Below are 26,423 nucleotides of genomic sequence, written 5' to 3' on the forward strand. Positions count from 1 at the left end.
TGAAAGTTATTTGCTGAGTGGATTTCATACACACAAGAAAGAGTCGACGAGACACCTTTTACATTTCTAGTGTTCATCAGGTTTCCTTATTCCAGCAAAAATGCAAGAGCAGCCACTTACTACCTGCAGTAAGGTCGTAACAGTCAAGATTCCAACATTCTTCCATCTATCCACTAACATTATCAACCAAAAATACTTGTAATGATATCTGTATAAAAATTATCCAGTGCTAAAAGTTTGTTTAAATCATTTAAAAAACTTCACTCAAAGAAAAAAAGAAAAGAAAAAAAGGTGATGAAAAGCTAAAGATGTCATTAGAGAAAGTAGGTACAGTAGTAAGACAGTGACAGGAAATAAAACAACATGCTTGTTATAGTAAAGGACATACTGTGTGACCGTGTGAAAAATAACTTCTTATAACTACATACAAAATTACTAAAAACATTCCAACAAATACACAATATTATCAACTGGCACTTCAGTGAGTTCTTCAGCAACATTCTTAACGACGGTTTCTAGTTCTCCAGTGTGATCAGAAAAACAGATGTACAGCTAAAGCCGATGAAAGTAGTTTAGAGTTATCAAAAATATATTAAACTTGAAATAATATTTTCCATTACTGAAATACAGTACCATGACAATTAAATTTAAAAACAACACATGTCTCATGAAATGACTCGATCCACCCTAAGCCTACTGGGGTTTCTCCAGAAGACCTAGTAGTAAACAAGATGATTATGAAATTCTACAATGAAATTAAGTGAAGAATCAGAGATGACTGCCAATTCCATAGACCAGTGCTATATTGAAGAAAATGGCTCTTCCAGCCCTTCAGTACCTGTGTTCTGAGAAAGACCACACCCACCAAATAATATTAACAGGGGCATAGTGAGCTCCAGAAGTATTGGGACAGTGACACATGTTGTTTTGGCTCTTTACTCCAGAACTTTGGCTTTGAAATTATACAATGATTATGAGGTTCAAGTGTAGACAACTGTCGATCTTCTATTTGATTTGAGGGAATTTATCCATATCGGGTGAACCGTTTAGAAATAAAAGCACTTTTTGTACATAAACAACTCCCCATTTTAGTGGACCAAAAGTATTGGGATAAATTCACTTGTGTATTAAAGTAGTTTAAAGTTTATTATTTGGTCCCATAATCATACCATGCAATGATTTCATCACGCTTGTTTGTTTTGGTTGTGTTTCAGATAATTTTGTGCCATATTAACATGCTTGGTTAATAATGTATTGTGTTATTTGAGTCACTGTTATTGTAAATAAGAATACAATGTTTCTAAACACTTCAAATGTGGATCTCCCCATGATTACGGATAATCCTGAATGAAATCATGAATAATAAGGAGTTAGACACTTAAAATCACAAATATCATTCCCCAAAGACATGTTAACCTCCGCCTTATCTCAGTTCACTGGTCACGATGGCAACACCCACCCGTAGCACGCGCTGCAGCAGGTGTATCTCACTGATCATCTCTAAAGCCAACACCTCATTTGGCCGCCTTTCATTCCAGTTCTCTGCTGCCAGTGACTGGAACAAATTGCAAAAATCGCTGAAGTTGGAGACTTATCTCCATCACCAACTTCAAACATCTGCTATCTGAGCAGCTAACCGATCACTGCAATCTGTCGTTCTGCCCTTGAACAGGCAGTTAACCCGTCATTGAAAATAAGAATTTGTTCTTAACTGACTTGACTAGTAAAATGAACAAAAATAATCTATCGGTAAAAAGCCCACCCAATTTCCCTACCTCATCCCCATACTGTTTATATTTATTTACTCTTTTGCACACCAATATCTCTACCTGTACATGACCATCTGATAATTTATCACTCCAGTGTTAATCTGCAATATTGTAATTATTCGCCTACCCCCTCATGCCTTTTGCACACAATGTATTTGGACTTTTTTTTCTACTGTGTTATTGACTTGCTAATTGATTACTCCATGTGTAACTCTGTTGTCTGTTCACACTGCTATGCTTTATCTTGGCCAGGTCGCAGTTGCAAATGAGAACTTGTTCTCAACTAGCCTACCTGGTTAAATAAAGGTGGGTGAAAAAAAGAAAAAAAACATTACAATAATAGGAGAGGTTTGCATTTCTGGGGGTGTGATATTTGTGCATCTGTAACGTTCATCATTATTCACTATCAATAATCATGGTAGCATCCACATTAATGTAGAAGTGTTTAGAAACCTTCTATTCTTCATATTTACAATACAAGAGACTCCAAAATGACAATACATTATTTACCATTAACTTCTATTGGGCACAAATAATCAGAAACACAACCAAAACAAACAGCAAATGCATTCAACAAATGTGTATTCACAAGCTTGACGTAATCATTGTGTGCTTTGAATATGGAACCAAATACTAAACTTGACTACTTTAATACACGTGAATTTGTTCCAATAGTTTTGGTTCCCTAAAATGGCATGAAAATACACTCACATTTTTAGCTGACTGTCTGCACTTTAACCCCAAAGTCATTGTATCATTTCAAATCCAAAGTGCTGCAGTACAGAGCCAAAACAACAACAAAAAATGGTCACCGTCCCAATACTTTTGGAGCTCACTGTAAATGGCCAATTGAAATGCACGACGGTAAAATAAAATAAAAATCGGTGTTCACATGGGCCTCCCGAGTGGTGCAGCGGTCTAAGACACTGCATTGCGGTGCTAGAGGCGTCACTACAGACTCAGGTTTAATCCGGGGCTGTATCACAATGAGCTGTGATCGGAAGTCCCATAAGGCGGCGCACAATTGGCCCAGCGTCGTCCGGGTTAGGGGAGGGTTTGGCCGGGGGTGCTCTACTTGGCACATCACGCTCTAGCGACTCCTTGTCACGCGCCTGCAGGCTGACCTGGTCGTCAGTTGAATGGTGTTTCCTACAACACATCGGTGCGGGTGGCTTCCGGGTTAAGCGGACGGGTGCTAAGAACCATGTTTTCGGAGGACGCATGACTCGACTTTCACCTCCCGAGCCCATTGGAGATGCAGCGATGAGACAAGATCGAAATTGGGGAGAAAAAGGGGGTCATTTTTGTTTCATTTTTTAAAACCAATTTAAACATGGCACACACATTTCTAATTCTACCTGTAGTGACCAATTCTATGGACTTGTTATGCATGATAATTTCCATTCACTGTTTAATTGGCTAACACAAGCTGCCCTTTATGGATTCCTAGCATCCTCTTCTTAGTTTAACATTAGTTTCTACTATACTTCTCTTCTTAGTTTAACAGTAGTTTCTAGTATAGTAAGTCAAATTGGCAACACTATTCCATCTATTGCCACTTTACCCCTGTGAATTCTATTCTCATTGACCTGCTGTGGAATAAGTTCCAAACACTCAAACACACATAATCCTCCCTGTCTCCTGGCCACACTGTAGAGGTCAGACGTGCAGAGTCAGAGGTGAGAGTTAGGTCCTAAAGCTCCAACTCCTTTGGAAAGGCTGGAAGGGTTTCTTTAGGGTTAGCAGCATGAGCTGAGGTTTGAGCCGTGGTGCTTTCTCTGGTAAGACTGCAGCCTTGCTCTCCGCTGTGGGGAACCGCCTGCGGTAGATCTCTGGATAGGACTTCTGGAACTGAAGAATGGTAAGACGATTAGTTTACAGAGCGACAGTAGGCTGGAGTTTGATCAATCCTGCCCTAGCAAAGTTAATATAGGGAAAGAGTTCTTCTTCGAGTGTACCTGCTTGAGTCTCTTCCTCTTGTCCTTGGCTGAGAGCTCAGTGTCGGCGATGAGGCCCTCCAGCAGCTCCTGCATGGGCCCCTGGGAGCTGGAGACTCTCTGCTCCTCAAACTCTGCCCTGCTAATCTTCCTGCAGTACGACGGAGACACCAGGGAGGAGTCTGTATCGGCACCGGCGTACTTTATCTGGGGGTAGAGAAAGTGAGAGATGAAAAATACTTATTGTTCTGGGGTTGATAGAGGGAGAGGCTGTTAAGAATCCTGCATGTTCAATGAAAATCCATAGAGATTGAGTTGATGTAACTGGTAGGTAAACGTAAATATATAAAAGTGATCATAGTATAGTAAGTCATGACATTATATAGCTGTTATTAAATTATCAGTCGCACTTGAACCCAGTATAGTGACAAAGCTTGAGAAATCAAACAATCACCACCACATCAAGGGTGAAACAAAAGCACACCCTTTCACATATCAACATACACCATTTGACCAGGGTCGTGTTCATTAGGCACCAAATTGAAGAAAACTGGACTAAAATTGATAGGAATTATCTGGATTTGTCCCATGAGAAATGCAAATGTTCTTTTTCCGTTGCGTGCCCTAATGAACACGACCCAAGACAGGCTGTCAGTGTACTTTCTCTGGGTTTGTAAAAACTATGCTATGACCGAGTCAGGCTGACCTGTACCCTCCTGAGGTGGGAGAGGTGATCATCCACATGTCTGTGCAGGCTAGAGGGCACCCTGAGGACACTGTCGTGGTGCTCCATCATGAAGGTGACCAGCTTGGTGGCCAGAAGCTCATCCAGGTCCACCTCCTCTGCAGAGCCCAGGATGCAGCGCGAGAATGTCTGCACCATCTGACCACGAACAACGAGTGGAGAGTGAAAACAGAAAAATACAGTCATTTACTATGAAGAGCTTTGAAACGTAGTGGGAAAATCCATATAACTTGCAGCCCTCCATAACAACGATGGACTCCCCCACAGACTCCATAAGTTACGATGGAAAGTAGTTTGTACCAGGGTGCGTGTTGCTATGGCATCGTTAAGCGGTGGAAGGGCGGGGTTCTGGCAGACCCTGGCCATGAGGCGGAGGAGCAGCTGGAGTCTGCGGCGGTTGGCCGGTGGCAGGAGGAGGCTGCACACCTGGAGGGCCTCTGCTGCCACCTCTTTCTGCTGCAGCAGACCTGGGGGAAGAGATTGCTTGAGGTACACAGGACCTTCCCTGGCATTGCATCTATCCGTCTCATGTGGTTTTGATACAATTTTGTTGGACTGTTTATTACAAACCAAATGGTCCACGATTGTTTGCCCAATTTAAATATGGTAAGGCGAGGCTACAGGAAGGGTTCTGTGTGGCCCTGAAGTGTTCCGTTTACATTTAACCACATAACAGTCACAGCGCTTCCTCTTCTACCTCACAAAGTGGCTATAGATCCAATTTTATATATTTAACTGATAACAGAAATAATGCAATGCTTCCTCTTCAGGAGTAGTGGTGTTTTCTACTATCATTGTTGTAAGTTGACACATTACTCACTGAGAATGTTGACAAAGACTTCATAGAGCTGGAAGGTCAACAGGGGCTCTTTGAGTCTCTGGAAGTACTCAGCCACCGTCCGCAGCACATCACGCTCAAAGCCTGGGTACATGGGCTGCTTGGTCTCCCTACCGTTGGGCCCTAAAGAAGAGAGAGAGAGAGATAAGCCTAACTGTATATACAAAGCAAGACCCAAAGCAAACATGAGCAGATGTTGTGTCTTGCCGTTTTGGTAAGAGCACAAAACCTTACATACTGCAGCTAATTAGTAACAAAAGTGAACCCAAAGCAGATGTCTAAATGATAAGAGGGGAGGTTTATTATCAGTATAGCTTTACTCACAGTTGGCTAGGCACTTCATTGCTGATAGAACCCAATAGGGCATGTCCTCTAGTAATGCAAAACATGAGAAAATATCAAATAAAGTAAGGCTAAATTCTAAAATATAGTTTCAGTTATTAATGTTAATCTTATACAGTAATAGTCATGAGCAATGTTACAGAATGACTGCAAAAGTTACATACCCGCTTTGTTCTTCACAATAACTATTCCTGTTTTATTGACACTGAATACGTTGTGAATTATATGCTTTGCATTCACGTGTTTGGGATCCAACACTCCATCCATTGTCTTCAGACCCAGCACTCTCTGCAAACTAAAACAGTTGTAAAAGGAAAAGCAATGACACACACACACACACACACACACACACACACACACACACACACACACACACACACACACACACACACACACACACACACACACACACACACACACACACACACACACACACACACACACACACACACACACACACACACACACACACCATGACCAACAAGCGCAAGTCCATGGTATGTGGTGATGTGTGGTGGATAGCTGGCTACGTACTGTGCGATTGTCATTTTTTTCCAGATTTGGTCGACTTGCTTGGGGGTGATGTCACTCCTACGTATGATTTTACACTCGTGCACCTCTCCAATGGCTATGCTGTGTCTCTTGTTCCACGTCTCGGAGTTCTAAGGAAAATCCAAAACATAGAAAACTATGACACCAATGTAACCCTAAAATACTGTATTTTTGTCCTACTGGGACCACCAATACAAAAGATATATGTACACATAACTTAAGTCACGTTGGATACAAGTGTCTGCTAAATGGCATACATTATATTATTATTAGTACATTTTAACATGTTTCACAGTTTCTAAGTGAGTGAGTATAATAATAATTACTACATATTGTTGTGCCATCTCTAAAATAAAATAACAATTTAAAAAAGGTCAGTGAAAACAGCAACAGCTAACTAAAGTTAAACAGCTGTACTAGCCCTTGGCCTCTCTCAGCATCTCTCACCAGGATCAGAGACTTCATGGGGATTTTCTCTGGCTGCGGCAGTTCCTCGTAGTCGTCCCAGCGGATGAGGCGGGGCAGGTCGCAGTTCTCTGACACTGGGGTCCGCTGGGGCAGGGGCTTCAGAGGGGACGTAGGAGGGAACCTAGGGTCACAGGGAAGGAAAGTTAGGGGTATGAACAAATGAGGACAGACAACTCTGACCGGCAGCCCTTCCACACATTCATGCACATTTAAGGACCGCAGGCGTTCAGATGTCTTCATCTGCTCAATATCTCCTTAGACCACATAAAAGCAGACAGGGTCATTTCATGTCACGTGTGCAATGGCCCTTTTTTTATATATTTTTTAAACCCCGTTTCCTCCCCAATTTTGTGGTATGCAATTGTTTTTAGTAGCTACTATCTTGTCTCATTGCTACAACTCCCCTACGGGCTCGGGAGAGACGAAGGTAGGAAGTCATGCGTCCTCCGATACACAACCCAACCAAGCCGCACTGCTTCTTAACACAGCGCGCATCCAACCTGGAAGCCAGCCGCACCAATGTGTCAGAGGAAACACCATGCACCTGGCAACCTTGGTTAGCGTGCACTGCGCCCGGCCCGCCACGGGAGTTGCTGGTGCGCGATGAGACAAGGATATCCCAACCGGCCAACCCCTCCCTAACCCGGACGACGCTATGCCAATTGTGCGTCGCCCCACGGACCTCCCGGTCGCAGCCGGTTACAACAGAGCCTGGGCGCGAACCCAGAGTCTCTGGTGGCACAGCTGGCGCTGCAGTACAGCGCCCTTAACCACTGCGCCACCCGGGAGGCCGCATTGGCCTTTTTTGACACATTATTTTGCCTGACCAACTTCTCTCATAGAGCGGCAGGTAGCCTAGAGGTTTGGAGCGTTGGGCCAGTAAACAGACTGGGTGAAAAACAAATTGTATCTGTCGATGTGGCTTGAACATAGCACCTAATTGCTCCTGTAAAAATCACTTTTGATAAGAGCGTCTGGTATATTACCAAAATGTAAATATGCAGCAAAGTAGTCAGCCATGACACCTTAGTACCATGAAAGGCAATGACATTGAAAACACACACATCCCAATAACAGGACATCATCACCTGTAGACTTGACCACTGTCCTCAAAGTCTTCTTTACCATAGCGGCCCTTGACATCCTCAACAACGTGGTTCTTCATGAATTTCCTGAGCAGTTGCAGGGTCTGGTACCGGGACACCTCTGGCCCAAAGTTATGGTTTCGCTTCAGCAGCTCATGTAGCCAATCAACGGCCTCAGATCCAGTGAAGCTGTTGTCATAGCTACGGAAGTATGCCCAGTGTCTTTTCAGAGGCATGCCTCCACGGAAGAGCTTGATAGTTTCATTCCACTGCAGGACAGAGATCCATTCAAGAGTTTTATTTAACACATATTTAGTGTTAATAATGTGCTGACGATTTACATCCTGTTTTTTAACAAAACGTCTAGCCAGCAACACCACAATCTCTACTTTCACATGGGGCATGTCAAATATAAGCCTAAAGAACAAACTAAATGCATATGTAAATACATGCAGGGATATCAGTGGCTTACAATTGGCTCATTCATTCCCCTCCCTTGTAACTATTCCCCAGGTCGTTGCTGTAAATGAGAATGTGTTCTCAGTCAACTTACCTGGTAATATAACAGTAAAATAGAAATAAATAAAATAAATCATGCCCATTGAAGCTTAGGGAGCACATACTCTTCAGTTTAATACATGAAGGAACAGCTAGAGTGCTAGATCTCTCTATATACACAAACAGTACCAGTCAAAAGTTTGGACACACCTACTCATTCAAGGATTTTTCTTTATTTGAACTATTTTATACATTGTAGAATAGTGAAGACATCAAAACTATGAAATAACACTTTTTAAATTGTTAAATTTCACCTTTATTTAACCAGGTAGGCAAGTTGAGAACAAGTTCTCATTTACAATCGCTACCTGGCCAAGACAAAGCAAAGCAGTTCGACACATAAAACAACAGAGTTACACATGGAGTAAAACAAACATACAGTCAATAATACAGTATAAACATAAATCTATATACAATGTGAGAAAATGAGGTGAGAAAAGGGAGGTAAAGGCAACAAAAAAAGGCCATGGTGGCAAAGTAAATACAATATAGCAAGTAAAACACTGGAATGGTAGATTTGCAGTGGAAGAATGTACAAGGTAGAGATAGAAATAATGGTTTGCAAAATAAATAACAGTAGGGGGAGAGGTAGTTGTTTGGGCTAAATTATAGATGGGCTATGTATAGGTGCAGTAATCTGTGAGCTGCTCTAACAGCTGGTGCTTAAAGCTAGTGAGGGAGATAAGTGTTTCCAGTTTCAGAGATTTTTGTAGTTTATTCCAGTCATTGGCAGCAGAGAACTGGAAGGCGAGGCGGCCAAAGGAAGAATTGGTTTTGGGGGTGACCAGAGAGATATACCTGCTGGAGCGCATGCTACAGGTGGGTGCTGCTATGGTGACCAGCGAGCTGAGATAAGGGGGGACTTTACCTAGCAGGGTCTTGTAGATGACCTGGAGCCAGTGGGTTTGGCGACGAGTATGAAGCGAGGGCCAGCCAACGAGAGTGTACAGGTCGCAGTGGTGGGTAGTATATGGGGCTTTGGTGACAAACGGATGGCACTGTGATAGACTGCATCCAATTTATTGAGTAGGGTATTGGAGGCTATTTTGTAAATGACATCGCCAAAGTCTAGGATCGGTAGGATGGTCAGTCTTACAAGGGTCTCTAGAAACATCATTGAAACCAGGTGATATCATCGCATGTGTGGGTGGTGGAACTGAAAGGTTGGATAAGATATAATGAGCAGGGCTAGAGGCTCTACAGTGAAATAAGCCAATAAACACTAACCAGAACAGCAATTGACAAGGCATATTGACATTAAGGAGAGGCATGCTTAGTCGAGTGATCATGAGGGTCCAGTGAGTAGTGAGGTTGGTTGGGGTCACGGCGATTCAGACAGCTAGCCGGGCCATCGGTAGCAGATAGCAGCCGATAAGACAGCTAACGATTAGCGGGCCGCAGATGGGCGTTCAGGTAACGTCGTGACGGAGGGGCCAGTTGGATAACTCCCTCGGGCAGATAACGTCGGTAGTCCAGTCGAAGGCCAGGTGGGGCTCCGCATCGGCAGTAAAACGGATCCGGATAGGTGATTGCTGTCCCCAGTCCACCTGACTGTGCTGCTGCTCCAGTTTCAACTGTTCTGCCTTATTATTATTTGACCATGCTGGTCATTTATGAACATTTGAACATCTTGGTCATGTTCTGTTATAATCTCTACCCGGCACAGCCAGAAGAGGACTGGCCACCCCACATAGCCCGGTTCCTCTCTAGGTTTCTTCCTAGGTTTTGGCCTTTCTAGGGAGTTTTTCCTAGCCACCGTGCTTTTACACCTGCATTGTTTGCTGTTTGGGGTTTTAGGCTGGGTTTCTGTACAGCACTTTGAGATATCAGCTGATGTACGAAGGGCTATATAAATAAATTTGATTTGATTTGATTGTAGCCCAGGAGTGGCTGATGGAACTCTTCAGCTGGCTAGCTCCGGAATAATTGATGTTTGCTCCGGGATTGACGTAAGCCAATAGTCACACGGATAGCAGCTAGCTAGCTGCGAGATCCAGGTATAAATATGGAATCAATGTAGTAACCAAAAAAAAAGTGTTATACAAATCAAAACATATTTTATATTTGAGATTCTTCAAAGTAGCCACCCAAAGTAGCCGTCCAACTCATCCCAAACCATCTCAATTGGATTGAGGTCGGGTGTTTGTGGAGGCCAGGTCATCTGATGCACTCTCCTTCTTGGCCAAATACCCTTTACACAGCCTGGCAGTGTATTGGGTCATTGTCCTGTTGAAAAACAAATGATAGTGGGACTATGAGCAAACCAGATGGGATGGCGTATCGCTGCAGAATGCTGTGGTAGCCATGCTGGTTAAGTGTGCCTTGAATTCTAAATGAATCAATGACAGTGTCACCAGCAAAGCACCCCCACACCTCCTCCTCCATGCTTCACGGTGGGAACCACACATGCGGAGAGATCATCCGTTCACCTACTCTGCGGCTCAGAAAGACACGCGTTTGGAACCAAAAATCTCAAATTTGGACTGATCAGACCAAAAAGGACAGATTTCCACCGGGCTAATGTCCATTGCTCGTGTTTCTTGGCCCAAGCAAGTCTCTTCTTATTGGTGTCCTTTAGTAGGAGTTTCTTTGCAGCAATTCGACCATGAAGACCTGATTCAATCAGTCTCCTCTGAACAGTTGATGTTGAGATGTGTCTGTTTCCTGAACTCTGAAGCATTTATTTGGGCTGCAATTTCTGGGGCTGGTAACTCTAATGAATGTATCCTCTGCAGCAGAGGTAACTCTGGGTCTTCCTTTCCTATGGCGGTCCTCATGAGAGCCAGTTTCATCATAGTGCTTGATGGTTATTGCGACTGCACTTGAAGAAACTTTAGAAGTTCTTGAAATTTTCCGGATTGACTGACCATGTCTTAAAGTAATGATGGACTGTTTTTCTTGGTTATTTGAGCTGTTCTTGCCAAGCAAACATTTGCTTCCACCCAATGGCAAAATTTCAGGAAATTAGTTATAAAATTGCAACCTTTTCTCTACGCACCATTGCAAAATGTGTAGAACCACAAGAAATTAACTTTAAAATTTAATTTTTGGGGGATGTGGGTAATCAGACCCCCTGCAGCTGATGAGTTACATTTTTTTGTGGGCCCCATTCCATCAAAGTTGCCCATCGCTAGATCACGGTAATATACTGTAGCTAGCTAGATGTCACGACATCAAAAGAAAGCTGCATAGTAACTATGCCTAGATGGAGGACTCTCACGTCTATGGCTAGTTTCCCAGACACAGATTAAGCCTAGTTCTGGACAAAAAAAAAAAAAACATTTCAATGAGATTCTCCATTGAGCACTAGGACTAGGTTTAATCATTGTCCGGGAAAATGGCCGATAATGTACAAGGATTTAGACTCATGATGGCACATCTTCAAGACCATGTGTGAAAACTATACAAAATGGTAGATGAAATTAGACAAACAAGTCAAGGAAATGCATATTTTAGGTACTTCATCTATCAGGCTTTTATAATATGGGCATTAGGCTACAATTTAAATCAATCCATGACCATGTTCATTCCCACTACTAGTTAGAAGCAAAACCATTGTTTATAGTGTTTATTTCCTGTCCCCTGGGTTATTAGACTGGCAGCAATTAAAGTAATCTCCACAAAACGGTTCATTGACCTTCTGTAAATTAGGATTAGAGACAATTTTATTGTTCCATTTAATTCTGTGGTTAGACATGTCAATACAAATATGACAGTGTGCAGTTAATGGCTGTTGGCCAGGGGAGGGGGTATCTAACCGTGGTAACATTGGTTGGAGACTCGCCAGACATTCGGACCTTTAAACTCCAATAGCTCACGGACGTTTTGAGCTGCATAGCTCAGGTTAGGCTCTTTATAAAAAATATTTAAAAGGTATACAACATTGCACAGGTCTTATTTTTCAGATTTTGATCAGTTTCATAATCACATGGCAAAGGACAATGCAACTGGTTGGGGACCATCAACAAAGTGCATGATCACAATATTACAATTTCAATAGCTCTTCAACCACGTGACTTACTAATCTTATTTCCACTTTGTATTATTCCTTATATAAAGAGAGGCATGTTGCGCACACTTTAGATCTCATAAAACGATTCCTAGATTAAACATGTTTTTTTTATCCCTTACAACTCATCAGTTCCTTTAATATGTGATGTAGACACCTCAAACCAACTTTGGAATGTTCAAATGGACAATTGTTGAATTTCTTTTACATTAATTTATTAGTTACATTTTGGCCTTTGAATTTCAATATTTCAATGACCTAGGCACTTCAAATCAACTTAGGAATGTTTGTATTATTCACAGGGTAGGGACACACATTGCATGGCTGCCATGAGTTTCACACAAAATTAAGACTTTCTACTCTGCAAAGTTGGACCGCCAGGTTTTGGGCATTCTGAATAGTATTGTGTTAAACCGTTTATCAGATTGTCACCTCTTATTTGGACTAATGCAATGCTCATCTCTATAGCCTCTCTGTCAACCTTCTTCAATATGTTCACAATTCTGTTGCTTCAGTGCTCACCCAGGAGGGTACACCATTTTGGAATCACCATTATGTCTCAATCTGTTTGCAGGCATTCTGATGGGCTGGCATGGGGAGGGAAAATTCTCCCTCCTCTGGGTCCTTACCTGACGTTATGGTATAAAGTAAGGCTGCAGACTGAAGCGTTGGATAAGTTTGCAGGCAGGCTGTATGCAACTTCTTACCATTGTGCATATTATCTGAATGCTTACAAGACATTTGTTCACTCTATCCTTGGATCCTTAATTTCAAACCACTGGGACCCGAAAATTCCCTAATCCACACCAAAACCTGGGAAAACATCCACTCTCCACCAACTCCCCTGCTCACCTACAAACCTCTCCATGTCCTGGCTCTTTCTTACCTCTCTGACATGATGCACACCTAAATACCTTCCTTTTCACCCCCAACACCAGACTCCTGGCCACTGGGGACCTTGTCTTCAGTGACTTCAGCTCAGCTGCAGTCCTCTGAAACTCCTGGAACATCCATCTGCCATTTGCATATTTAAAACCAGACTGACAAACCATCTCTTCAGACAACACCTATGTTACACTCCAATAATAACCCAGTCCCTTGTTAGATGTTTTGACTACAACCAAAACATGATAATTTTACTCCAGTGCTGGTCTGCTGGCTTCCTGTTAAGGCTCGATGTTTTACTGTTAACATACAAAGCATTGCATGGACTTGCTTTTACTTCTCTGATTTGGTCCCACCGTACATTTCTACAGTACATATGTTCTACAGTCATAAGACGAAGGCCTCCTTATTCTCCCTAGAATTTGTAAGGAAACAGCCGGAGGCAGGGCTTTCTCCTATTGAGCTCCTCTTTTATGGGATGCTCTGTCGATCCATGTGAGAGACGCAGACTCTGTCTCAACCTTTGTCTTTACTGAAGACTCGTCTGTTCAGGAGGTCCTATGATTGAGTGTAGTCTGGCTCAGGGGAGCAAAAGTGAACGTGAAGTCACAGGCGAGAGGAACCACCCTTGCCGTCTCTGCCTGGCCGGCTCCCCACTCTCTCTTGGGATTCTCTACCTCTATTACGGAGTCTGTGTCACTGGTTTGTTCATGCTGTCCTATGTTTTCCCTATAAGGACGCATCACGTCATGCCAGGCTTTGCTCGCTACACTCGACTCCCTTGGGTGGGTTGATTCACAGACGTGATCTTCCTGTCCGGTTTTGCTTACCCTAGGGTTAGTGCTGTAGGGGAGATCTTCCCGGGCTATACTCGGCCTCGTCTCAGGGTAGTAAGTTAGTGGTCTGTTGATTTCCCCTAAGTGGCGTGGGAGCTGTGCTTTGATGTTTATCCTGCTTGATTGGCCCTGTCTGGGAGTAATTTTGGACGGGGCCAGTGTCGCCCAACCCCCACCCGTTTCAGTCTCAAGTATATATCCTACAATAGCCTATGTGCCGGGGGTCTAGGGTCAGTCTGTCCAATCTGGTGTACTGTCTGATCTTAGGATAGGAGAATTTGAGGAAGCATGCCTAAGGCCATACCGTACACAAGATAGGATAGGAGAATTTGAGAGTGCATGCCTATCTGGTGTACTGTGTGAAGGCTGATTTCATTACCTCAGCTGACCCTCAATTGAGAACAGGTAGAGAGGTCCAGCATTTTCAATTACTTAGGGGGTATTACAGACAGAAGGCTCAACTTCACTGAAAACAAAGTACATTTGACACTTTCTTGCTATGGAGAAGGAGGCGCCACAACGTAGTTCCCACAATCCTGCAGAGCTATTACACCTGCCACCTGTTACATCAAGCTGAGGAAGCCAGTCTGGGGTCTGCTGTCTGAGGCAACCTGTTACATCAAGCTGAGGAAGTCAGTCTGGGGTATCAATACACCCAGTCACTACAAAGATACAGGTGTCCTTCCTAACTCAGTTGCCGGAGAGGAAGGAAACTACTCAGGAATTTCACCATGAGGCCAATTGTGACTTTAAAACAGTTACAGAGTTTAATGGTTGTGATAGGAGAAAACTGAGGATGGATGAACAACATTGTAGTTATTCCACAATACTAACCTAAATGACAGAGGGGGGAAAAGGAAGCCTGAATAAAAATATTCCACAATATGCATTGTGATTGCAATAAGGCACTAAAGTTTTAAAAAATTGTGGCAAAGAAATTACCTTTATTTCCTGAACACAAAGCGTTGTGTTCGGGGCAAATTCGACAGAGTACCACTCTTCATAGTTTCAAACATGGTAGTGGCTGCATCACGTTATGGGTATGCTTGTCATCGGCAATAACTATTTTCAATTATTTATTTTTTTAAATAAATGGAATAAAGCTAAACACAGGAAAAATCCTAGAGGAAAACCTGGTTCAGTCTGCTTTCCACCAGAAACTGAGACAAATTCACCTTTCAGCAGGACAATAACCTAAAACACAAGGCCAAATATACAGTGGAGTTGGTTACCAAGGCGACATTGAATGTTCCTGTATGACCGAGTTACATTTTTTACTTAAATCGACTTGAACATCTATGGCAAGACTTGAAAATGGCTGTCTAACAATGATCAACCAACTTGAATATTTTTTTTAAAGAATAATGTGCAAATATTGTACAATCCAGGTGTGTAAAGCTCTTAGAAAGCTACACAGAGAGATTCACAGCTGTAGTCGATGCCAAAAGGTGATTATAACATGTATTGACTCAGGAGTATGATAACTTCTGTATTTCATTTAATATATTTTCAAAAATTGCTAAAAACATGTTTTCACTGTCATTATGGGGTATAGTGTGTAGATGGGTGAGAGAGAAAAAAAATCAATTTAATCCATTTTTAATTCCTGATGTCACAAAATGTGGAATAAGTCAAGAGGTATAAATACTTTCTTAAGGCACAGTATATATATTTTTTTTTGAATATAGGAATCGTTTGAGAACTAAAGGGTGTGCAACATGCCTAAGGAATACTACAAAGTTGAAATGAGGTTGCTAAGTCAAATTGAAGAGAGGGTGATTTTAAAGTTTTAAATATTTATATAAAATCATGAAAGCGCTTTTTGCGGAAAATCAAAGGGTGAACAATGTATTTCCCTACATGTGAACATTCCAAAGTTGGGTAGAGGTGTCTAGGTCACATGGTCAAGGAGCTATTGAATTTTAAGTGCATTTTAATAAATATACATTTAAACATAGAGATAATTTTTTGAGAGAACTAAAGGATCAATCAATCAAGTGTATTTATAAAGACCTTTTTACATCAACCGATGTCACAAAGTCCTGTACAGAAACCCAGCCTAAAACCCAAACAGCAAGCAATGCAGATGTAGAAGCACGTGCCTCTATAGAAGGTATGAATCAAAGGGTGCGTTCATAAATTCAATCTGGCTATGTACTCAAGTTTCAGAGAACTCATCTGAGTGTGCCAGAGCGCAGAACTACTGATGAATTTACGAACGCGGAACACCCGTTGAATATAGCCGGTGTCTGTAAACTTCGGCAAAAAATATTCAATTGTTGCCAGCAGCACAGTTAGTCACCCAAGCTCTGGATAACCAGCTCTGCTAGGGCAAGTAAAATGGTCAGAGTGAGGTATTCTCTCATTTATGTCTGGAAGTAGCTATCAAGCTCGCTAACTTTAGCCAGTTCGCTTGGGTGGTTGACTGCTGTTGAGGTCAGAAAGCTCAGATCAACCCTACTCCTCAGCAAGATCGTACATGGTGCTCTAAAATCCCGAGAGCGAAACGCTCTCAATTTAAGAACGGACAACCTGACAACGCTCTGAATTTATGAATGCCTAGAGCGCACTCTGGCACTCCAGAGTGGATTTACTAACGCACCCAAAGTTGAAATGAGGTTGCTAAATCATGTGGTTAAAGCTATTGAAATGTGAATGTTGTGATCATGCACTTCGTTGATGGTCCCTAACTAGTTGCCTTGACGGTGCTACAGACTGCCTACACTTTTGCTGTGTGATGAGACTCCGGTCGGGGAATTGGGAAAGTAAGACCTGTGTAAAGTTGTACACGTTGTTTCTTTCACAAAGAGCCTAACCTGAAGTTCTGACTGGCAAAGATACCAACTTTACCACGGTGAGAAACCTTGCCAGAGAGCACTGGACAGCCCCGGAACGTTACTTCAACGCTAGCCAGCCAAGAGCAATATCAATAAATAGTTAGCGTTAGCCAAAAAAACGGTGTTTTATCCGATTAAACGACAAGAAGTCTTACAACATAACCAACAAGCCATTTGGTAAATTAAGATTGGCTATGCAAATTACCACAATACTGGCTAGCAACCATTACTAGCATTGGACATAATCAACTCACCAACTTTGTTGCCCTGTATGGACCCGGTCCGATCATTTTACCTTCCATTCTGGTCCAATAACACACGCAAAAGTTACAAAACTTTCATAAACGAGAGAGTCTACCAAATAGTAATGCAGACTATCGTTACTGCTGAAAACATAACATGCCATTGAGAAGTTAGCCTAGCTACGCCTCGCTGACCAACTTTGAATCTCGAGAGTCACATCTGAGCAATGCGATTGGAGCAGAGACAAGCGAACCCGGTCACGTGATACGATGTCCAAATATGGACATACTGTAGCTATGCATTGCATTTGTTTTAAAAAAGTAACAATTTACGGAAACAGACTAGTCAACTTGCCCGAGATAAGAGAACATTGTGTAGTATAGTTACCTATAAAAACGTAAAGATTAAATGAACTTTCATAAATGACTTGGCCAATATATGTAGGTAAAAAATAATTTATTTCAACATAAAAGCAGATTGTTCTTTTGAAAAATATTGTAGCGACCTCATCAAGCGGTTTGGACCTCCTGGCGTGATGGTTACGGTGTTGGCTTGACAGTCGCGGGACTCGGATTCTAGTCCCGGTCGGGGCCACCCACCCGAATTCGTTACAATATTGAGCAAGTAGCTTAAAAATACACAGTATTTGCTATTGACTGCAGTAGGAAAATAATCGCTTTCATTCAGACAATATTGTTCTGTTCTCATTCACCATGGGCACAAACAAAGGAAATGCCCATTTTTGGTCAGCTCCTTCAATAACACTAAAAGCCCAGACAGCCTTCACATAGTCTGCTGTACATTTGACCTTCAAACAGCAACATAAAAAAGACAAATGTTTATACATTGTGAACATTAAATTAACACAAAATACATAAAGTACGATCCCGTGGCATTACTATAAGCAATAAAGCATTTCAGGAAGTGCATTTCACCTACTACAAACTGATTGTCATATGAAAAGACTTAAGCTCAAATCAGTGAAATGTATGCCACTGATTCCAGGGCTTCAGCTTCTATCAGAGCAGCTCTAAGACCATTTATATGCTCTGTTTGCACCAGACATTAAGCATCATCACCTTGTTTAAACCGATACTCAAAAGCCTGTTGCCAGGCACATTATATTACAGCACAAAAACATTTAAATTTGTAACTGGAAAAAAAATGGTATGTGCAAAACAAACAAAAGTCATGCACTAACTCACCCACTTATAGCCAACCAGAACATATGATTCTATTCAATAACAGTGATAAAAGTTGTAAGCACACATACAAAAACAACAGTTGGAACCAAATAAAACAGGGAATACGCTCTGAAATGGTGGAAGTGTAACAAAAAGGAGACTTGGATGTAAAATACAGCCCTGGAAGTTGGTAATTGAGCTCGTCAACTAAAACCTGAGGCTGCAACATTTACTTTTCCTTCTTGTGAATGCCATTGCCATGGTGAAAGCCGTTTGCGACCTTGTTGGTTGTGCCATAGAAGATGCCGTTGGTTGCCTCCTTGGCGACCCCATTGGAATGGTGAACCCCATTGCCATTCTGGAGAGCCTTGCTTTTCTGCGCAACCTTGGGCAGCCTCTTTCCCTTTGTGTATGCGTGGTACCAGAAGTTGAGGAAGAGAACCAGGAAAATCAGTCCGTAGAGACCAACGATGTAGAGAAGAACCGGGAACTTGTAGGGGCAGTCCTTCATGAAGACGAACTGGCCAATGTGGACAGTCACCATCACAAACTGAACCTAGAGAAATAGGAAACATGATTAAGATATTATATGGTGACTAAACCACTACAATGCAGATGTACAGGTCTTAAGTAAAAATGTGGATGCTTCATCCAAGCTTTGTTTCTTAAATTGTTTATCCTCAGTGCTTGAGCTCACAACAGCAGAGTACCAGCACCTCAAATGTTCTACTGCTTGAGCTCCTGTTCCTGCTCTAGAATATTATCTCAAACAAACGGTACTACTGTGGACCCTCCTGCATTTGACTATAAAACAGTACCGACACTCCTTCTATTTCAGTCTAAGTCATGCACTTTTCCTCAATACAATTAATGAACACGGGGCACACTATACAAGTATTAGCATACCAACTGGATGGTGGTCATGTATTTCTTCCACCACAGGTACTTCTGATAGGCAGGCCCCATAGCACACACAGCATAGTAGGAGTACATGAGGACGTGGACAAAGCAGTTCAACATGGCATGGAAGGTTCCCATACCACCTGGTTTAAAAAAAAAATACATTGTATGATTTCAAAAATGGCAACAGATGATATTGCATAATGTTAGGTCATTACCAACTCAGATTCACAAGTTCCATTTCAAGTGTTTTACTCTACCTGCTGAAAACTTGACTCCAAACCACCAAGTGAAGGGCATGATAGAGTGATGAAAGACATGAAGGAATGTCACCTGGCTGGTCTTTTTGCGGAGGACGAAGAAGATCTGAGAAGAAAACAATTTATTTCATATAGTTGTGTAGTAATAAGTTTAATTCATAAAAATGTTCTACTTGACTACAGTTGTACAACTAAACAGGATAGAATAGTACTTACTGTGTCCAACATTTCAATAAACTTTGAGAAGTAGTAGAGCCAGCAGGTCCATGCCATCTGAGGGGGCAACAGTCAAACATTAGCCTCCGGGGGCAACAGTCAAACATTGCCACCGAATTCAGAGATACAGGAGTATTAATATTCAAAGAGTATTTCACCAGTGCAATGTGAAAGTAGCTTACCCGGACAGCCAGAGGATTGCTGGAGTAGTCAACAAGGTCACAACCGTAGGAGTAACCATTGGCCCAACCGGACATCAGATACTAACACAAACAAGTTAATGTTAGTCAAAATTGGGGGAAAAACATGAGAAAAAAAAACCCAGACATCCCACTTTACAAAGTACATCATGTAAAAGTCACACCTGTGTTATTGCAAGTAACCACCAGCAGATGACAGCATGGTAGTAAAACTAAACCCATTACATTTCTTATGAGTGAAAACTTAAAGGCAGTGCAGTCAAAAATGTGTGTCTATGCAACTCGCCACACAGTAGGCAGGTTTCCATTGACCCAGGTTTATTCGCAAACAAATAATTGTAACGTGTAACGGAAACGGCAGATATAGGAGACATTTTCTTAAGGGTGACAACACTTATCCGTTCGACAGGGGTGGATTTTTCTTCTGTCTAACGAGCACAGCGGCACTAGATCTGTGACATGAGAATTATTACGAAAAGTCAATGATCAATTAATGCATTCTATCCATGCAGTCTTGGGATGGCATACAGGCTGTCGACAATTTATTAATACAAAATTTGCCTAAATCGTCATGGAAATGCTTCAAACACTACATTTGTATTCAACACCTTATTTTATGTCCAGCAGTTTTTGAAAGACAAGATGTTTAAAATGGAAATGCACCATAGCAGGCAATTGTCACCCACCCACTTGGGAGCCAGGCCCAGCCAATAGTCATGGGGTTTTCCCCACAAAGGGCTTTTTTTTTTACAGATAGAAATATTCCTCAGTTTCATCAGCTGTCCAGGTGGCTGTCTCAGATGATTCCACAGGTGAATAAGCCGGATGTGGAGGTCCTGGGCTGGCGTGATTGTAAGGCCGGTTGGAAGTACTGACAAATTCTCTAAAACGACTTGAGGTGGCTTATGGTAGAGATATTAACATTAAATTCTATGGCAACAGCTCTGGTATTTTTTTTTGTTTCACCTTTATTTGGTAGACATTCCTACAGTCAGCATGCCAATTGCATGCTGTGGCATTGTGCATCTGTGCCATTGTGTTCTGGGACAAAACTGCACATTTTAGAGCAGCCTTTTATTGTCTCCAGCACAAAGTGCACCTGTGTAATGATAATGCAATTTAATCAGCTTCTTGATATGTCACACCTTTCAGGTGGATGATTATCTTGGCAAAGGAGAAATGTTCACTAACAGGGAATTAAACAAATTTGTGAACAAAATGAGAGAAATAAGCTTCTTATGCGTACTACATTATTGTATCTTTTAGGGATCCCGGGTGGTGCAGCGGTCTAGACCACTGCATCTCAGTGTAAGAGGTGTCACTACAGTCCCTGGTTCGAATCCAGGCGGTATCCGGCTGCGATTGGGTGTCCCATAGAGTGGCGCACAATTGGCCCAGCGTCATTCGGGTTTGGCAGTCATTGTAAATAAGAATTTGTTCTTAAACTGCCTAGGTAAATAAAAGGTTAAATAAATGTATTTAAAATAAAACTCAGCTCATGAGACCATGTTTAGTATAGTTAATAGACCATTAAGAGTGCCACACCGCTCTGCCAATAACAGTTTTCAGTTTCAAGCCCTCTACTCAGAATTCTAGACAAATTGCTCTTTGCTAAGCTGTTTGCTTTAAATAGAAATAGGTACTTAATTGTTAACCAGAAAATTATTTGATTTTGAAATAAAAACAGCTGCATTGGACTTTAAAGTTATGGTGGCCAGTCGATTTCTGAAGTGCACCCACCTCATAGATCATGTAGATTGAGAAGCCCACGATACTGAAATTGTAGACGACCATGGTATTTTTGAGGTCAAAGGGTTTGCGGTTCTCCATCAGCCGAGGGCCCAGCGTCGTGACAAAGTAGATGTAGGCGATTACGATGAGAGTCTGGGCTATCGGCGATGCCATTAGGGGCCAGTCCTCTGTCCTGGGATCTGAGTGGACAAAATAAAACATTCCTGAGTAACGTGACAAGCCAGGCATCCTGTTCAAATACTTCAAGTAATCACTAATCTGACATAACAGGACAGGTGTAATGTAATGAGCCCTTGTGGACACCCATCCAATTGTGTTAGATCAGTCAATGCCTCAAGGGCAGGAAATAGTTAGAATGTATGGAGACGATTTTTTTAAAGAACTTAATTTCCACAGTCTTGAGTATCCCTAATAAACACTACACACAAAATTAAGACTTGAACTGATAATTGAATCAACTTTCTACATCAATAAATTATTTGAATAACTTTGTTTCGAAATTACAACAACTTGTGTAGACTTACCAGCCATTTTAAGCCATTCATCATAGAGCAAGACTACTCTGGAGGGCAGCGAGTCGAAAGCCATTACTGTTCTTGTTGCACCTCCTATAAAAGAAATGGGATACAATTCAGAAGTGCAATCCCAAAATTCAGAGCCCCATATCAGTTCACAGAATAGTTTTTTACAGCAAAGTAACATGCACAATTGAAATACAATGCAAGCTTTTTAAAGATGGAATCTGCAGTAGGGAAAACTGTGCCACTGTCCGCCCCACAGCCGTTATTGTTTTGTTGACGAAGCGAGGTCTGGAGCGTCGCTCAACGACATTATTTTTAAAAGGCAGTACGTATTGCTGTTCTATCGCGCGTCAAATGACATCCGAGGATTATTATTATTTTTTTATTTTTTTTTAATCAGTAAAAAGTTAGATTACCCTTAGCAACAAAAAAAGACTGCAGTAGAAGTGCAGTAACTGAGTAGACTGTGGTAATTCGGGTGCATCAATTGCATAATAGCATCAGTAGCACCACTGCATTCATTGTGGCCCCTCTGATCAGTGACAGATTTAGATCTGTGACACCAGGTGGGTGCAATTAATTATCAGGTAGAACAGAAAAAAGTGTCAGGATCCAGACCTTGTAGGGTAAGCATTAAATACCACTGCCCTATGGTTTACCCAATTAGGCTACAATTCAGTTGTATTGAGCTTTAAGTGGAACAATAGAAACATGTGATCATAACAAAGATTGTAATAGCTACAAAAGTTATCAGTGAAGTATATACTGTTAATCAGCATTGCCATTACAGACTCCAAATAACATTGAAGTTTACCTTTAAAATTACACATCTACCCAGACAACCAAAGAATTCAATCTATGCCTGGGCCCAAACTCAGAATGCCTGTAAAGTTTACACAAGGTTGGTCCATCAGAATCCAGCCTGGTCTCAGAGCATTTCGTATTACTCTGTACATAAATCCATTACATTCCATTTAGTATATGTTAGGTATGCTTACATAGATGTTACTTAAGGCACAAAGGAAAGGATGGGTGAGCATCAGTTGAGGCTGCTTAGGGAGGACGGCTCATAATGTCTGGAAGGGAGTCAATGGAATGTTATCAAATACATGGTTTCCAGACATTATGAGCCAGCCTCCCCTTAGCAGCCTCCACTGGTGGGCATATACCACAAACATCTAGCAAAAGATTGAGAGGTCAAATTACATCACAAACAACTTCAGCATTTTATCAGCTTTGTAACTACTTAAGTTAACCTTGTAACCTCACCTTAACCCCAAGCATTGCTCACGCCCGCCGGCCACAGAGCTGGAATACTTAACATAATACGAAGGAAGGCACAGGGGGGGGGGTGGTATATGGGCAATATACCACAGCTAAGGGCTGTTCTTAAGCACAATGCAATGAGAGGTGCCTGGATACAGACATCAGCCGTGGTATATTAGCCAAACACTACAAATCCCGAGGTGCCGTATTGCTTTTATATCTTGGTTAACGTAATTAAAACTGTAAAAATAATTTGTCATACATGTGGTATATGGTCTGATATATCATGGCTTTTAGCCTATCAGCACTCAAACCACCCAATTTATAATTAGTAAGCTATCATACAAAATGGATGGACATCCACAAATTATATACCATACGAATCTTAACATATCTTACTAAATTAGGTTGCTCAGATTTACGTACAAATAATACGAAATGCTTTGAGACCTGGTTGCGTAACCACCACAATGCAAGAATCTAGTCTGGGAATGTGTCCATTTGTTTAAAGAGGGTTCTCCATTACAAGCATGTTTACTTTGAACACGAAATACCACGCCGTCGGGGGAAAATCTCAGAACCACACCGGCTCTCCATTATTAGGCTAATCAAACTATATACGTTTGGGTTAATTACTTCAAATGTCAAAAAGTTAGACTAAACCACAACGTTTTTCTGGAGAAGTGGGAGAATTAAGGTTCAATTAGTCTAATATTTCACTAACCTAAACTTTAACGCGCAAGTAGCCTAGTGGTTAGAGTTTTGGGACAGTAATTGAAAGGTTGCTTTATCGAATCCCCGAGTTGACAAGGTAAAGATGTCGTTCTGCCCCTTAACCCACTGTTCCTAGGCCGTCATTTTAAATAAGAATGTTTAACGGACTTGCCTAGTTATAACAAATATTTAGGCCGACCTCATTGTACTGGTACTTTAAAAAATTAACTGAAAAGTAAATCGCCTAAAACGAGGTAAAACTCAACGAGGAAGAGAAATGAGTGAGACCCAATAACCTGTTTGACGACGATGGCGTTTCCTCTTGTATCTGGTACACACCTGTCGCTGCCGGCCTGGCTCGAATGACTCGCCTGTTGGTGATGCACGGTACTTATCCACTGCAGATGTCTCCTCCCACATTTTGGCAGAGCCGGACTCCGGACGAAACTTCTTCAACAATACCCGAAACTATGCCACTTCGCTGATTGGTGCTTTCTGTTTGACGAAGTTCCAAGACAATCCCATAGTGAGCAATTGAGAATTAATGACACATTATATGCAGTGTGTAAATCCATCACATTTTATTTGTCACATGCACAAAATACAAACAGGTGTAGACTTTACAGTGAAATGCTTACTTACGAGCCATTTCCCAATAATCGTAAATAGTAACACAAACCTACGATGCTATATACAGGAGTAGCGGACTACTTCTCTGACTTTATTGTCCTTATGGGGAAATGTTGTTGCAGTGTCATGTACAAGTTTAAAGTGGCGTTTAAATATAAGATAAATTGACATTACAACTTTCATAACAGTTACATACCAATAAAAAGAGACTTGCCTGCTGGCCTTACTGAGTCGATAGGATCAAATTGTCTAATTCTGTTTTTCCTACCGAGGGTTACCCTATACCTGCGCCCAGAGGGGAGTAGTTCAAAGTCCGGGTACAGGGGGTGGCTTGGGTCTAAAATGATTTTGAGCCTTGCAGAGGGACCCGACCTTAAAGATCTCATCCAAGCATGTCTGTTTGACTCCAAGTACCTTGCTTGCTGTGGTGATAATCCTTTCCAGCATATTTCTCTGGCTGACAGTGGCATTGCCAAACCAACAAACACAAAAAGTTTAAATACTCTCAATGAAAGATTTGTAAAACAGAGTCAGTATAGTAGTTTACTTTCTCAAAAAGATGTCATCTTTTAATGTTCAGTCTCTTGACACTTTTGTAGATCAGGCCTGTACATTTACTCCACTGAAGCTTATTGTCCAAGAAGACACCCAGATATTTTCTATTCCTCTACAATCTATGGAGTCAATGTGCACGGGTACGAGGTAGTTGAGATATGATGTAGATCTAGGAATGGGTAACAATCAGAACACATAAACACTGTGTGTAGGGGTAGAGTTGTAACATAATGTCTTTAGGGACAACAAAATGATCAGGAATATATTAAAGGATCAACAATATCAATGCATCATCAATAGCCTGTCAATTGACTTAGAAAATGATTTATATTACCATCATCCTCAATTGATTTAGAAAATGATTTATATTACCATCATCCTCAATTGATTTAGAAAATGATTTATATTACCATCATCCTCAATTGATTTAGAAAATTATACAGGAAGTTAGTGTATCAGCATCATCGATATCAATAAACATAAATCACCTAATAGTGATATAAACAATAAATATATTTAGCTAGGTAGCCTAGGCAAGTCAGTTAAGAACTAATTCTTATTTACAATGACGACCTACCGGGGAACAGTGCCTTGTTCAGGGGCAGAACGACAGATTTTTACCTTGTCAGCTCGGTGATTCGATCCAGAAAGTTTTCAGTTACTGGCCCAACGCTCCAACCACTAGGCTACCTGCCACCCCATAAACACAATAGCTCTATGCATAACTACTTCAAAATAAAGTAAAGAAAGAAAAAAAATACTATTCTGTGAATCTGTAGTTATCAAGTCATAGTTTTTATTCTCTGTAGTAAGGGAATCCAGTTCCTCACATGAAGTAGGCTAAACATTCAGGTTCAATACCATGCTTTGCACAAATACTAAAATAACAAGTACATGTTTGGGGGAATGCTGTCAAACTTGAGCTGTAAAGTTGTTGCAGGAATGTCAAACAAAGATCTCATAGTAGTCTAAACTAATACTTGAAAACGTACTTAGAGCAAAACTGAGAAGGGATACGTGTATATTATACAGCACAATGCCCTCAATGCTGTATGACATTTCACTCCAAAACCAACATTTGTCAGATGTTTTCATGGTAGTACACATACAGTCAAATGTAA

General features: G+C 41.5%; 2 protein-coding genes across 3 annotated transcripts; both read right to left on the reverse strand.

The window, feature by feature from the left end:
- Nucleotides 1–1,985: 1,985 nt before the first annotated feature.
- LOC124047971 (DEP domain-containing protein 1B-like) lies at nt 1,986–17,307 on the reverse strand. Its single transcript, XM_046368329.1, has 11 exons — nt 17,116–17,307; nt 7,740–8,005; nt 6,631–6,772; nt 6,166–6,293; nt 5,796–5,926; nt 5,614–5,661; nt 5,272–5,412; nt 4,752–4,918; nt 4,413–4,589; nt 3,728–3,913; nt 1,986–3,620 (listed from the first exon to the last, which is right to left on the reverse strand). The coding sequence occupies exons 1-11, from the start codon at nt 17,161–17,163 to the stop codon at nt 3,456–3,458; spliced, it is 1,599 nt and encodes a 532-aa protein (XP_046224285.1). The 5' UTR covers nt 17,164–17,307; the 3' UTR covers nt 1,986–3,455.
- A 236-nt stretch (nt 17,308–17,543) lies between these two features.
- On the reverse strand, nt 17,544–24,556 carry LOC123989479 (elongation of very long chain fatty acids protein 7-like). Of its 2 annotated transcripts, none has more exons than XM_046290520.1 (8): nt 24,414–24,556; nt 22,141–22,224; nt 21,605–21,795; nt 19,847–19,927; nt 19,665–19,721; nt 19,449–19,554; nt 19,195–19,331; nt 17,544–18,844 (listed from the first exon to the last, which is right to left on the reverse strand). In XM_046290520.1, exons 1-8 carry the CDS (start codon nt 24,535–24,537, stop codon nt 18,518–18,520), a joined length of 1,107 nt encoding a protein of 368 aa, XP_046146476.1. In that variant the 5' UTR covers nt 24,538–24,556; the 3' UTR covers nt 17,544–18,517. The 2 variants fall into 2 exon arrangements, with proteins under 2 accessions (XP_046146476.1, XP_046146477.1); XM_046290521.1 differs by having other exon boundaries at nt 24,457–24,479.
- Between the last annotated feature and the right edge of the window lie 1,867 nt (nt 24,557–26,423).

Source organism: Oncorhynchus gorbuscha, linkage group LG11 (assembly GCF_021184085.1).
Source record: "Oncorhynchus gorbuscha isolate QuinsamMale2020 ecotype Even-year linkage group LG11, OgorEven_v1.0, whole genome shotgun sequence".
Taxonomy (NCBI): Eukaryota; Metazoa; Chordata; class Actinopteri; order Salmoniformes; family Salmonidae; genus Oncorhynchus; species Oncorhynchus gorbuscha.